Raw genomic sequence first — 15,069 nt, 5'->3', positions numbered from 1 at the left:
GCTCAAATGATGCACTGGTATTTATTGAAAGTAATCACAATTGGTGTTTGTATGATTGCTTTAAGGTTTGCAAGTACTATTCATACATTCTCATTTGTTTCTCCCAATAACTCTGTGAGGAGAAATTTCTTAAAATGAAATAATTGTGTTCTTCCTCTCAGAATTTGATTTGAGGTAATTTTTTGAAAATTCATTAGAAGACTGGGTGAGCAAAAAGATCTTAAAGAAGGGAAAATGGACCTGTATGTGCAAAAATATTTGTGGCAAGTCTCTTTGTAGTGGCCAGAAACTGGAAACTGAGTGGATGTCCATCAATTGAAAATGGCTGAATAAATTGTGGTATATGAATGTTATGGAATATTATTGTTCGGTAAGAAATGACCAGCAGGATGATTTCAGAAAGGCCTAGAGAGACTTACATGAACTGATGCTGAGTGAAATGAGCAGGACAAGGAGATCATTATATGCTTCAACAATACTACTATATGATGATCAATTCTGATGGACGTGGCTCTCTTCAACAATGAGATGAACCACATCAGTTCCAATAGAGCAGTAATGAATTGAACCAGCTACACCCAGCAAAGGAACTCTGGGAGATGAGTATGAACCACTTCATGGAATCCCCAATCCTTCTATTTTTGTTTGCCTGCATTTTTGATTTCCTTCACAGGTTAATTGTACACTATTTCAAAATCTGATTCTTTTTGTACAGCAAAATAACTGTATGGACATGTATATATATATTTTATTTAACTTATACTTTAACATATTTAACACGTATTGATCAATCTGCCATCTCGGGGAGGGGAGAGGGGGAAGAAGGGGAAAAATTGGAACAAAAGGTTTTGTAACTGTCACTGCTGAAAAATTACCCATGCATATATCTTGTAAATAAAAAGCAAAAATTAAAAAAAAAAAAAAAAAAGACTGGGTAAGGAGAGCTCAGCAATTTCCTCTGTAAGCAAAATTAGAAAAGGAGGAATAGAGAGGGAGGGAGTTACAGAAAACTTTTTTGATAAAAGTCTCATTGTTTAAATTTGTAGGGAACTGAGCCAGATTTATAAAAACTAAGAGCCATGATAAGTGGTCAAAGAACAGGAAGTTTTCAGAAGAAATCAAGTCATCAATAGTTATATGAAAAAAAAAATGCTTTAAATCACTAATAATTAGAGAAATGCAAATTAGAATAAGTACAAGGTACCAACTTATTTATTATACCCGACAGATTAACATGACTGATAAGGAAAATGACAAATATTAGAGGAGTTATGGAAAAATAGGAACACTCTTACACTGATAGTAGTGATACTGAATTGGTCCACCCATATTCAGAAATAAATTAGAACTAGGTCTAGACCTAGAAATACAGCAATTAGGTCTGTATCCCAAAGAGATCAAACTAAAAGAGAAGGGATCTATATGGGGAAAATATTTATAGTAGTTTGTTTTATGATGACAAAAAATTGTAAACTGAGGATACTTTAATTGGGGAGTATCTGAACAAGTTGTGGTGTGCAATTGTGATGGAATTCTAGTGTGCCATAAGAAAACCTAAAACCAGAAAAACCTGAAAGACTTTTATGAACTGACACAAAGTAAAGCGAGAAGCATTAGGAGAACATTGTACACAGTTTTGTATTGACAGTTAATTATAAAAGACTTAGCTACTCCGATTGGTACATTGATCCATAATAATGCCAAAGGATTCATGATGAAAAATATTACCCATCTCCAGACAGAGAATTCATGAATTCTGAAGCAGATTGCAGCATAGTTTCTTTTGCCTTCTTTTCTTTTCTTTCTTACCTCCCTTCCCTCTCTCTCCCCCTTTTCTCTCCATCCCCCCACTACCTCCCCCCCAAAAAAAATCACTAAAGTGATTTGCATGAGGAACTGAAGTAAATAGGATTAAATGACTTGCTTTGGTGTGTGAGACCTCAGTTGAACTCAGGAAGATGAGTTCCTGACTAGAGACCCAGTACTCTATCCATTATCTAGTTACTTTTCTGAGATACTGTGAAGATCAAATAAAATAACCCAGGGTAAAAGGCAAAAAACAAATTTAAAACATACAAAGCTACATTTTGTTATTGTTATTATTATTGTTATTGTTACTATATGGCTGGTTTCCAGGACAGTTTCTCTGGGAAAAGATGGGCATTTATTTCCTTTTCCTTTCCCTCCCCTAACCCACAGAGAAGGCAAGAAGTATGATACATATAATAACATCATGCAAAACAGATTTTTTTATTACAGTTTTTTATTTGCAAAATATATGCAGGGGTAATTTTTCAGCATTGACTCTTGCAAAACCTTCTGTTCCAACTTTTCCCCTTCTTCCCCCTCCCCCCTCCCCTAGATGGCAGGTAGTCCAATACATGTCAACTAAGTTAAAGTATATGTTAAATGCAGTATATGTATACATATTTATACAGTTATTTTGCTGCACAAGAAAAATCAGATTTAGAAATAAGGTAAAAATAACCTGAGAAGAAAAACAATGCAAGCGGACTAAAACAGGAGTGGAAATGTATGTCGTGGTCCATACTCATTTCCCATAGTTCTTTCGCTGGGTATAGCTGGTTCTCTTCATTATTGAACGATTTGGTTCATCTCATTGTTAAAGAGAGATATATCCATCAGAATTGATTATCACATAGTATTATTGTTGAAGTGTATAATGATCTGGTTCTGCTCATTTGACTTAGCATCAGTTCATGTCAGTCTCTCCAGGCCTCTCTGCAGTCATCCTGCTGGCCATTTCTTACAGAACAGTAATATTCCATAACATTCATATGCCACAATTTACTCAACCATTCTCCAATTGATGGGCATCCATTCATTTTCCAATTTCTAGCCACTACAAAAAGGGCTGCCACAAACATTTTTGCACATATGGGTCCCTTTCCCTTCTTTAAGATAGAACCCCATATTCTTTTAAATCATGTTTTATCACATAGATTCCATAACGTTGCAAATTTTGTGGAACCACCATAATATCTAGGGAATCAAAATTTTGGGTGACTCAAGAGGGCAAAGATTCATGGTATGGGTGGAATGTAAAGCTAAAATATATCAGTGATATTAAGAATAAATTTCAGCAAATGTATGAATAGAAAAGAATGGCAGGTAATTGGATATAATGGATGGAAAGTTCATTGATGCTCTGATAGTTATTTAAAGTAATAACAATTGGTGTTTATATGGTTGCTTTAAGATTTGCAAAGTACTTTTCATACATTGTCATTTGTTTCTCCCAATAACTCTGTGAGGAGAGTGCTACAGATATTGTTAGTCCTATCTTAAAGAAAATGAAACCAAGGCTCAGAAATTTAACCAGGGATACAGAACTAGTGAGTAACTGAATCTAGGCCTTTCTAACAGTCTTTTGCTATCTAGCAAGTAATCCCTTAATTAGAAAGGTCTAGAATTAAACTTCTAACACCTTAGAAACAATTATAGCTGTATGGGAACATCTGGGTGAAAACTACACAAAATAACAAAAAATCTGCCCCCAGAGATTGTATCCAAATTGATGAGATTGATTCCATAGAAGATCATCTTACAGATGACAATTTGTGTCTGATAAGATCCTAAAGGTGAAATAAATGTAAATATTTCAAAAACAGAAGACTTTGCTATAGACTTCTTTGAAATACATATTTGCAAAACTTCACACATATATCATTTTGCTCTATTGTGTTTAATTTTCTTCAACTATTATAGACATTACCCCTTATAAATTTTGTATTTCTGATAAGATTCATCAAGTAGAGGTAGCTGGTGGGACAATGAATGGCACACTGGGCTTAAAATTAGGAAGAACTGAGTTCTAATTTGAATTTAGATACCAAGCAAGTCACTTAACCTATCTGCCTCAGTTTCTTTAACTGTGAAATGGAGATAATAATAATCCCAAGGTGGTTGGGAGGATCAAATAAGATATTTAATTTTTATGAAGATAGTAATTATAAAGATTGTTTCTACTAGGGCTTCTTAAACTTTTTTTCATTCATTACCCCTTTTCACTCAAGAAATTTTTACTTTGACCCTGGGTAAATAGGTATAGAAAATAGATACACAAATCAAATATTTACCAATAACAGATTACAATTTTACAATCCCCACATTCAGTTTCTGACCCCCATGGGTTGCAACCTAAAGTTTTAAGATGCTTTGGCTTAGAGTGCTAAGAGATTAAAGAAGGATTCAGATGTTAAGATGGGTATTTATTGGGCTGTAGGCTGGGGGCTCTTCTCTTTTCTGTTTTTGCTACCTCACTTGGTAATGGTGTCAGCTCCTGAGGATTTAATTTTTCTCTTCTGTGCTGATGATAAACAAATCTTCTTATACAACTCAGCTATTCTGACCTTCCATCTTGAATCCCCAAATGCCTCTTAGACATTGTAAACTGCACGTCCTATTGGCATCCTATACTTACTGTGTCCAAAATGAAACTCATTTCTCCTCCCGCCAAACTCCCCTCTTCTTGATTTCCCTTTTACTTTTGGTGGAACTGCCATCCTCCTAGACACCGAGGTCTAGGTGAATTTTCGATTTCTCTCACTCATCACATCCAATCCAATTATGATTTTGTCTCTATAATATTTTTCAAATGCACCCCCTCCTCTGGCCACCACTCTAGTTCAAGCTGTCATCCCCTTGGAGCTGTACAATTTCAGAAACCCGTTTGTCTCCCCATCTCCCCATTACTTAGCTGTAAAATTGATCTTCCCAAAGTGCCTGTCTGACCATGGCATTCTCCTCCTCAGTTCTAGTAGCTCCCTGTTATCTATCTCCATGATGAAATACAAAATCTTCTCTTTGTAATTTTTTCATAACCACACTTTTACACCTTCTCTTTCTCCCCAACATACTCTGGGAAGCCATGATGCCAGCCTCTTTGCCCTTCCTCCATCAGGATGTTCTGGTCTCTCAGATGTAGGTGTTTTCTCTAGCTGTCCTCCATACTCAAAAGGTTCTCCTTTCTCATGTCTATCCCCCAACTTCCCTGACTTTCTTCAAGTCCCAGCTAACATTCTACATCTTCCATAAGAAGCCTTTCCTCATTACCTCTTAATTGTAGTGATTTCCCTCAGTTGATTTTTTTCCAACTTTATCCTGTACATAATTTTTTTTGTATATTGTTGTTTGTGAATTGTTCCATGGAAGCCAGAACGATCTTTTGCCTTGGTTTTTTATTACCAGCACCTGGCACAGTCCTTGCCACAGATTATGTACTTAATAAAGCCAGACCTTCCTGGCTTCCAAGTGAACTGTGTCTTTCTACAGTCACCTTCCTCTACACTGAGAAAATATTATTTAAAACAGTAAATGCATGTTGTAGAGTTTTTATTTCAAGAGCTCCTCTATTAAAAAAAACAAAACAGACCACTCTTCATTTCTTAATGGTTTGAAAATTCACTTGTCTGTCTTCTATCCTTATTTGCTATGGTATTTAGCATATTACATTGTCAGGTAATTACAGATTGTCACCTAAAACTTTTTAAATTGAATTTTTATTTTTAACTTGTCAACAAATATTTTAGTTTACAAAGAACAAAAAGATTTTATATAAAACCATGTATTTCTGTTAACAATTTGTTTTTTTAAGTTATGAAAATTAAGTGACAGAATTATACTTGTTTGTACCCTTCTTCAGTTTTCAGTTTTTTAAAAATTTCTCTGTATGTCTTTATTTTTGTGACTATTAATTAGTTATAAATACACTATATTTTATTAGATGACCTTTTTTCACTTTGAAAATGGGAAGTTTTACAATTCTAACTACAAAGCTAATGATACTTTAACAATACTTTAAAGATACTAAAGGATCTTTTTACGTATGTAAATAAAAAATTGATTTTATTGATGCCATTTATTTTTCAATTTTTTTTCCAGAAATTATATGAATTAAATAACCTCCATGCACTTATGGCAGTGGTGTCTGGTTTACAAAGTGCTCCCATCTTCAGACTAACTAAAACATGGGCAGTGAGTATTTTTAAAAATTTATACTTCATTATTTCAATGATCTTTGATTTAACCAGTCTGCTTGCTCCCTGAACTAATCAATTCTTGACTTAACAGATGGTCTTTGAGACTCGTTTGTCCCAAAATTTCGTCACCCTGTGATGTATCAGGTGATTAATCTGGTTTTAAGCTACTCAGGCCCCTGGAAATGGATATGTGAATTACTTTTTCCTGGAACTCCTCTCATTTGACAGGATTTTACAGAGCTTGTACTCTAATAAATTTGGAGAACCACTGCCTGCTTTCATCCCAGATCAGGCCTTTGGGTATCAGTGTCCCTCCAAGCACTCTTATCATGTAGCTACATTGGCTTTCTTGCTATTCCTTGAGCTCAGCAGTCTATTTCCTGTCTCCATGCTTTTATATTAAACCTTTCCCATGCCTGGAAAACATTACCTTGCCTCTTATAAAACCTGCACTCGTTGTCAGCCTTCTGCAGGAAGTTTTTCTTGAAATCTGTAGAAGATTTCTTTTTCTGTACCTTGTTATGTGTCTTGGTCGATTTTGTTTTATTTGTTTCTTTCAAGGACTATAAGCTGTAATGACCGTGTATTTAAAATCAGCCGGAGTCAGGAATTCAGGTTAAGGGAAAAAATCTTCAATATTTATTAAGGTGAAGAGGTGTAAAGATTGCGATAGCAAATATAGGCAAGAAAGATTGCTATAGCAATATGGGCAGCTGCGACAGGAAGCCAGCTAGCAGAGAGCAATCTGACCTGAGCCAACAGTCAAAATGGCAATCCCAAAAGTCTCTCTTTCCCCTTCCTTTTCCACTCCCCTGCCTCCACCCACCAAAATCATCATTTCCTATACAACACATCAGGACTTGCACAAAGAGTGGGCGGGGGCCATTCTTTCTCCAAGCTTACATATTAATAGAGTATGGTCCAATTACTATTTAGCCTCATGTGCTTGGGACCTCAGTGCATCAACTCAAGCCTCAGCCCATTACAATAAGCTTCTTAAAGCACTATATAAATGTTAAGGGTAGTAACTGTTTATGCCTTTTTTGTGCAGCTCCAGTGCTTACCACAATGTCTAGTGTATACAAAGCTCTTAATAAAAACTAGCAGACTGCTACTTTTAAAATTAGCAGAGACTGAATTCAGATCAGTCTTCTCTAATTGTTCATTAGATGGGTCACTATGAACACAAAGTCAAGCAGAAAGTATTTATGCAGTGCCTTGTGTGTGCCAGTTATTAGAGACTGTAGGTACAAATATTACAAATAAAATAGTCCCTAGTTTCTAGCTACTTAACCTTTCTGAGACCTTGATTTGTTTATCTACCTTACTAGTCTGTTATGAAGATCATGTGAGTTAATGTATACTTTGCAGTGTCTATAAATAGATTTTTACTATTAGGAGTGATTTATTAATTTATAGAAAAGTTAGGTTAAAGTGGCCTTATAACTGTATAAAATACTTGGATTTTCTTTAAACTATATCATCTTCTTAAGAAATTTTCCTAATTGTATCAGTTAAGCAGAGATCTTTGAAATTATCTCTTTAAATTTAACCTTATGTCTAGAAAAATTGAAGCCCAGAGATTGTGTCATGACCAAGGTTATAACTAATTTGTGGCAAATTTAGGATAAGAATCTAAGATATATTAACTTTAGTTTGTTAGTGATTTGTTGATTGGTTTTAGAAAAATGATTCCCAGCAGAGTTTTGTTATGTAATGTGTGTGTATAATTAGATTATCAATGTTGTTTCAGTTTTTTATTGAGTTCTTTAGCTGCTGCTATTGTTGTTGCTTACTTGTAATTCAAAAATGACTACATATACATAATTTATATCTACTTTTAAAGTGTTTCTTACCAGTAAATTACCGCTTCTATATTTTGTTGTATAACAAGATGATGTTTCATATTAATCAATAGAAAATTATCAATCCCTTCCCTTCTTCCCCCATTTTTTTTCAATTGTGCGAGATTTTAAGGAATTACTTTTGGAAAATTCAAAGAGGATCAAAGTGCTCCTAATTAAAATGTTCTCTTTTCCTACAGGCAATACTTATAACTTTGATTTTATTTTCATTAGTAAAAACTTGTCACTCCTTATCTGCTGATATAAATCAGCTACTCATCATTTTTGTTTAGAAATTCATATATGAAATACTAAGAATTTAAGTGACTTGAACATGGTCACATGGACTATATGTGTCAGAAACAAGATTGAACTCAGGTTTTTCTGGCTATGAGGCTAAAGTACTGTCAAGTCACATGCAACTTTCTGGTAACATTTTATATGACAGTATAATCCTAGAATATTAGCAACAGAGGTTTCTTGTAAATTAGCTAATTCAGTTCCTTCATTTTATTGATGAGAAATTTGAGAAACAGATTTTTAAAGTTTGGATCAAGGTACATTGGAGAATGAGAAGGCAATTAGAATATAGAATATTCTTTCCAGTATACTAGTGTGTATTCTTATTTGGACTGAATTTTGTATTTTCTACCTCATGTTACTACATTTTATGTAAAACAGAATCACCTCCTTTTTCAAATAATTTCAACTCAACAAATAGGAAATGTCCACTATGTATGAGACATATTTTCTAAATTCTTTTGAGTAATTTACCTATTAGGTTTTACAAATTAGATTTCCATATTATGTGTTGATTTTATGATGTTATTCCTTAATTGTATATTTGGAAAATATCATCTGAATATTCATCTAAAGTAAAACTTTAGATGAAATTTTGGCACAAACGAGTCTCAAAGACCATCTGTTAAGTCAAGAATTGATTAGTGCAGGGAGCACTAATAGAATAATGGACCTAGAGTCAGGAAGAATAGGTTTAAATCTCACTTCATACCTTTCCTCTTTTACAAAATGAATGGGTTGGACTTAATGACATAAAAGATTCCCTTCAAAATCTGATCCTGTGATATATTTATCATAGTATTTTTGTTGCCCCAGTGCCAGAGTATGCAACAAAGCATGAAACTTAACAAAGCCATATCTCAATTCTTTTTCATCAGATAGTGTCTGGGTGATTTCAGTTTTTAGTAGGACATAGAAGGTCAGCCATCTAGCTTTTGTTCCCTTAAGCTGGAAAACTCCCATCACTCCTGCCCTCCTTGTTCTTCAGGGCAACTCTAAATAGAGTTGGATAACAATTCTTTCAAGTTCTAGTTTGAGGGAAAATAGTGGTAAGATTATTTTGGATATTTGTAATTTGAGAATATAATTGATTAATTTCACTCGTTTTATTATATATACATAGGGGCATTTAACTCCAACTTAATAATTTACAGAGGCAGCTGGTGGCTCAGTGGTTAGAGCACTGAAATTGGAGTCAGGAAGAACAGACTTAAAATCCAGCTTCAGATCTTGATTAGATGTTGTAACTCTGGGCAAGTCACTTAACCTCTCCCTGACAAAATTTGGCTCTACTGAAGAAGGATATGGCAAACCACTGCAGTATCTTTGTCAAGAAAGCCCCATGTATAATTTAGTCCAGTAGTCATGAAATGTCAAACACAACTGACTGATCGAACAACATACTGTAAAATTCAGTATGTCAGTGTTTCTATCAATTGTTTACCAAAGTAAGAAGACATCTCTGAATTTTCTATCCAACTGTGAAGATGAACATATTAATAAATCAGTCTGTCAAGAAAAGTCAGGGTTATTTGCATCTCAAGTTGACAGTTATATAATTTTATTTTTCTTCTTGTCCAATTTCTGAAAAGTTTATAAAAATTGAATATTTAATCCAAATACTCTGACACCTTAAAAGAATATAGAGAGGGAAAAAATTAACCTTTGTGTCAGAGATGAGAAATTATGCAATATGAGAATATAATTAAGTGAATCCATCAATAAATGCAAAATTCATTATTTGATTAAAATCTTAATGCTTTTCTCTTTTTTAGTTATTGAGTCGAAAAGATAAAACTACTTTTGAAAAATTGGAATATGTTATGAGTAAAGAAGATAATTACAAAAGACTTAGAGACTATATTAGTAGCTTGAAGATGACACCTTGCATTCCATATTTAGGTAAGATGTATTATTTTATTCATATGCTTGCCTTTAGTTATGTTCTGACTTGTTTTGCATATTGAAATACTAAAATAAAAAATAAGTAAACTGATTAATAAAAATTATTGGCTAAAATTTTTTAAAGTGGATATATATTCTCTGTTAAAATTATTTATATGTTCATGCATTTATATTTATTTACTTCTATCAGAGCAAATAAGTTCTGAAATTTTGTATTTTCATAGAAAGTACTGTCCATTATATTCTTTAATGTTAGTTTGTGATGGTATAAAACCTTAGGATTTAAATAAAAATTCTTTGAGAATTTTTAACTTAAATGAAAGCATACTTTACTACAACACTATTGTATCATAGTATTTTAATGACATTTAAAAAAATTGCTAAATTGTATAATATTATATTGCATAGCATATTGTGTGTGTGTGTATAATTAGATTATCAATGTTTCACAGTTTTTTATTGAGTTCTTTAACTGCTGCTATTGCTATTGCTACTTAGCAATAGGAAGTTCTTACTCATAGTTCAAAAATTACTACATATACATAATTTAACTGAAAACTTTATATCTACTTTTAAAATGTTTGTTACCAGTGAATTACCAGTTCTATAGTTCCACCTATAAAATCATTGATGCTAGAAAATCAGAATTTGAAGCCTTTAAGCACTTTATAAAAGTTAGCTCTAAATTTTGTGGTATATTTCTAAAATTATTTAATTTCTCTTATATAGGGAACACTATAAAGGTATACCTTCATTTCTCTTCCCTTTATGTACTGTCTTTTAGGAAAATAAAGTTCCATCTTTCAAATACATAACACTATACTAAGCATGGTGCTGGTTTAGTTGCTGCCTTTTCTAACACGATATGTAAAACAATTAACTGTTGTTGACTAGACTTTTATATACAATTGTGACCTTTTCAAATGATTAAATGGCAGTGGCGGAACTGAATTATATGGTCTGATAGAACATGAGATGGAGTCCAGATTCCATTTTGTCATGGAATGACAATGCCCAATTTTCATTTATACAATGCCCTGTCAGTCTTAGATAGAGAACTGTTTGTCACGTTAGCATTCTCAGGACTTCTGTAAGTGAAGGAGTTCATAAATTTTTCTTCTAAAAGGGAAGACAACAGAGTATTTCTCACAGCATCATGTAGATTTTAGAGCTATACATAGCTCCAGAGATGAGTGTGTTCCGCTTATTACTTTTTAGTTTTACAATAGTTATTCATGTATCAGCATATTCCCTTTAGACATTTTGCTACTGGGGAATGTGGGAAGAGAAAGGGACAAGAGGGGTGCTTCCAAATCACAATTATATTGGGAATAAACTAGAGCCAAAAATTTGAGGAAGACACCTTGTTTGATCTCTATACTTTTTATTTGTCTATGACGGTTTTATTTTATGATCTGATGTAACTCTTTGTCCAGAGTTACAAAAATGCATGTTGTATCTGGGATAGGTTTTAAAACTAGTTTCCCACAATTCCATAAAATTGAAAACATAGTGTTGAAAAAAGATAATTGGATAGAAGTACAAAAGTATATAAAATGAGTACAATTAGATTGTTAGAAATGTCTTCCAGTTTGAGTATTCTGTTCGATGGGAATCTGAATCCCATAAAATCAGTGTTCTGCTGTGTAAAATGGAATGCTGGATTTTTCACTTTTCAAAGCAAAACAGTTGAAATCTTAGTCCACTGAAAATGAAAAAAAAATGAATGTTTTGAACTCTTGTGTCTGCTAATGCTAGATAATAATGCTGGTTTCATTTTTATGTTAAAGGGGGCAATTCCTCCCCTCATGTATTCTTCCTCTTTCCAACCATCCCTTCCTCTCAACCATCCCCTCAAAAAACAACAACAAAAACACCAACCTGCCAGAAATATAGGCAGATTTGCATACTGGCTTCACATGTAGGAACAGTAGCAAATATTAAAATAAAGATACCAGGAAAGCTCTCTGATAAAAAATAGTTTCTCCACTGGCCTGACCATAATGTCTTGAAATGATTATAGCAGCCATTCCTTTGAGGTAAGATATTTGAAGGCAGCTGTTAAAATGACAACATCCAGTGAGATTAAAACATTAACTATTAATTTGGTATTATGTATTAACACAAAGAATTAATGAAGTACCTGGGTGTCCACCTTGTAGGATCATGAGACAATAGGACACAGAACATAAACATTTTATATGGAAATAGGCGGAACTTAAATACAGAAAGAATCTTGATAAGAAGGGTATGAGATAAGAGGGAAGGAGGAAGAGAATGAGCATTTATTAAATATCTGCTATGTGACAGGCACTTTGCAAAGCATTTTACAAATATTATCTCATTTGAGTCTAACAACTGCTTTGGAGTGTTGGTGTTATTATTATTCCCATTTTGTATTGAAGGGGTCAAGTGATTTGTATAGAGTCGCACAACTACTAAATGAAGTCATATTTGAGCTCAGGTTTTCCCCACTTAAGACTCAGTTGCCCAAAATTGTGCCCTGAGTATTGCCAGAAGTGCAAGCTTGAATATTATAATAGGCAAGAACCTTAAAAATAATTTATTTCAATCTTTGTGTACAAGTTGGGGAACAGCCTTAGCAGATGAATTAATTAAGTTCCTGTTGCTGGTAAACATGAAAGCCAGGATCAAAATTCCAGTCCTTTTGTTTTAAGTTCATTACTTTTTATATTAGAAATAGATGTGTTTTCTTTATTCTATTTCCCAAAATGTTCTATTTATGGTAGTTGCTAACTATATTAATATGTTGTGGTTTTTACTTAAAACTTTGTGTGGTTAATAAAGGCTTAAAAAAATAAAGAAGGGTAGATTATTAGGAAGACTTTTTCTTATGTAAGTTTTGCTTAGGACCATAATCGATGGGGTATTACTTGACAGAAATAGGTTATGATATAGAATCTGTCTTCTGATAAGAAAGTATTTTTTTTTTAATTTTTATTTTTTTTATTAAAGCTTTTTATTTACAAGTTATATGCATGGGTAATTTTACAGCATTGACAATTGCCAAACCTTTTGTTCCAATTTTTCCCCTTCTTCCCCCTATCCCCTCCCCTGATGGCAGGTTGACCAATACATGTTAAGTATGGTAAAGTATAAATACAATATAAGCATACATGTCCTAACAGTTATTTTGCTGTACAAAGAGAATCGGACTTTGAAATAGTGTACAATTAGGCTGTGAAGGAAATAAAAAATACAGGCGGACAAAAATACAGGGATTGGGAATTCTATGTAATGGTTCTTAGTCACCTCCCAGAACTCCTTCATTGGGAGTAGCTGGTTCAGTTCATTACTGCTCCATTGGAACTGATTTGGTTCATGTCTTTAGTTTTTGGGGTTTTTTTTTTGTTTTTAGTTTTTTTTTTTTTTTTTTTATTTGGTTCATGTCATTGCTGAAGAGGGCCATCAGAATTGATCATCATATAGTATTGTTGTTGAAGTATATAAGATCTCCTGGCCCTGCTCGTTTCACTCAGCATCAGTTTGTGTAAGTCTCTCCAGGCCTTTTGGAAATCATCCTGTTGGTCATTTCTTACCAAACAATAATATTCCATAACATTCATATACCACAATTTATTCAGCCATTCTCCAATTGAGGGGCATCCACTCAGTTTCCAGTTTCTGGCCACTACAAACAGGGCTGCCACAAACATTTTGGCACATACAGGTCCCCCTTTCCCTTCTTTAGTATCTCTTTGGGGTATAAGCCCAGTAGAAACACTGCTGGATCAAAGGGTGTGCACAGTTTGATAAGTTTTTGAGCATAGTTCCAAATTGCTCTCCAGAAGCTTTGGCAATAAGAGTTGAGAAAGAGATTAAAGGAATAAGAATAGGCAATGAGGAAAATTATCACTCTTTGCTGATGATATGATGGTATACTTAGAGAACCCCAGAGATTGTACCAAAAAGTTATTAGAAACAATCTACACCTTCAGCAAAGTTGCAGGATATAAAATAAACCCACATAAGTCATCAGCATTCTTATATATCACTAACAAAACCCAACAGTTAGAGTTACAAAAAGAAATTCCATTTAAAGTAACTATTGATTGTATAAGATATTTAGGAATCTATCTGCCAAGGGAAAATCAGAAACTTTATGAGCAAATTGCTCTCCAGAATGGCTGGATGTATTCACAATTTCACCAACAATGTATCAGTGTCCCAGTTTTCCCACATCCTCTCCAACATTCCGCATTATCTTTCCCTGTTATTCTAGCCAATCTGACAGGTGTGTAGTGGTATCTCAGAGTTGTCTTAATTTGCTTTTCTCCAATGACTTGGAGCATTGATAAAAAATATTCTTAACCTGTATGATAATATAAAAATATGTGTGTGATAGATTGCAGAGTCAGTATGGCTTGATAAATATAACACTGCTTTCAGAGCCAGAAAATCCTACCTTTGACACGTTTTTGTTTTTTGCCCCTTATGTACAGTTTCCTAGATAATTCTTTTAAGACTCTAAGTTGCAAAATAGTTGCTGCCAAGAAATCTTAGGTATGAAGCAAAAACTACAGTGATCAGATTACTAAAGGAAAAAAGTGTCTCTACCAAGTATATTCGAGTGTATAATGAAATGTATTCTACAAAATCCTTTAGATTTCCTAATGGTTTTGTTCATTGTGTTAACTTTATTGGGGAGGCTTTAGATTAAACATGTTAAATATTAACATACATAATATGAAGTATTAAGTACTTTTTTCTATGAAAGCTTGAAAATTATATTGATGTGCAAAACCAGCTGTGCTTGATTTAAATTGAGATAGTCTGTTACCTCAGTATACCATATTGTTTAATGTTATATTTTTTTTTCTTCCCCAATTCAGTTTAATTAGCATGTTACACACCTATTACAAACTCGGCACTGAAGATAAAAAGATGAAAAATAAAATAGTCCCTGACCTTGAGGAGATCACATTCCATTTTCTTCTTTAAAAAATATTTGTCTAGCAGTAGATTATAATATTATCAATTATATACTTTTTTTTGTC

At 33.4% G+C, this 15,069-nt stretch overlaps 1 protein-coding gene across 4 annotated transcripts in view; it reads left to right on the top strand.

The window, feature by feature from the left end:
- RALGPS2 (Ral GEF with PH domain and SH3 binding motif 2) overlaps positions 1–15,069 on the top strand; it is a 237,860-nt gene that overhangs the window by 135,205 nt on the left and 87,586 nt on the right. For all 4 annotated transcript variants that reach the window (XM_051998867.1, XM_051998866.1, XM_051998865.1 and 1 more), the window contains 2 exons: positions 5,905–5,997; positions 9,922–10,048. In XM_051998867.1, coding sequence (XP_051854827.1) covers positions 5,905–5,997; positions 9,922–10,048 — 220 coding nt within the window. The remainder of the gene's footprint in view (positions 1–5,904; positions 5,998–9,921; positions 10,049–15,069) is intronic.

The sequence above is a fragment of the Antechinus flavipes genome, chromosome 4, assembly GCF_016432865.1.
Source record: "Antechinus flavipes isolate AdamAnt ecotype Samford, QLD, Australia chromosome 4, AdamAnt_v2, whole genome shotgun sequence".
NCBI lineage: Eukaryota > Metazoa > Chordata > Mammalia > Dasyuromorphia > Dasyuridae > Antechinus > Antechinus flavipes.
The sequence above is the reverse complement of the archived record's forward strand: the minus strand, read 5'-3'. Positions and strand labels throughout refer to the sequence as shown.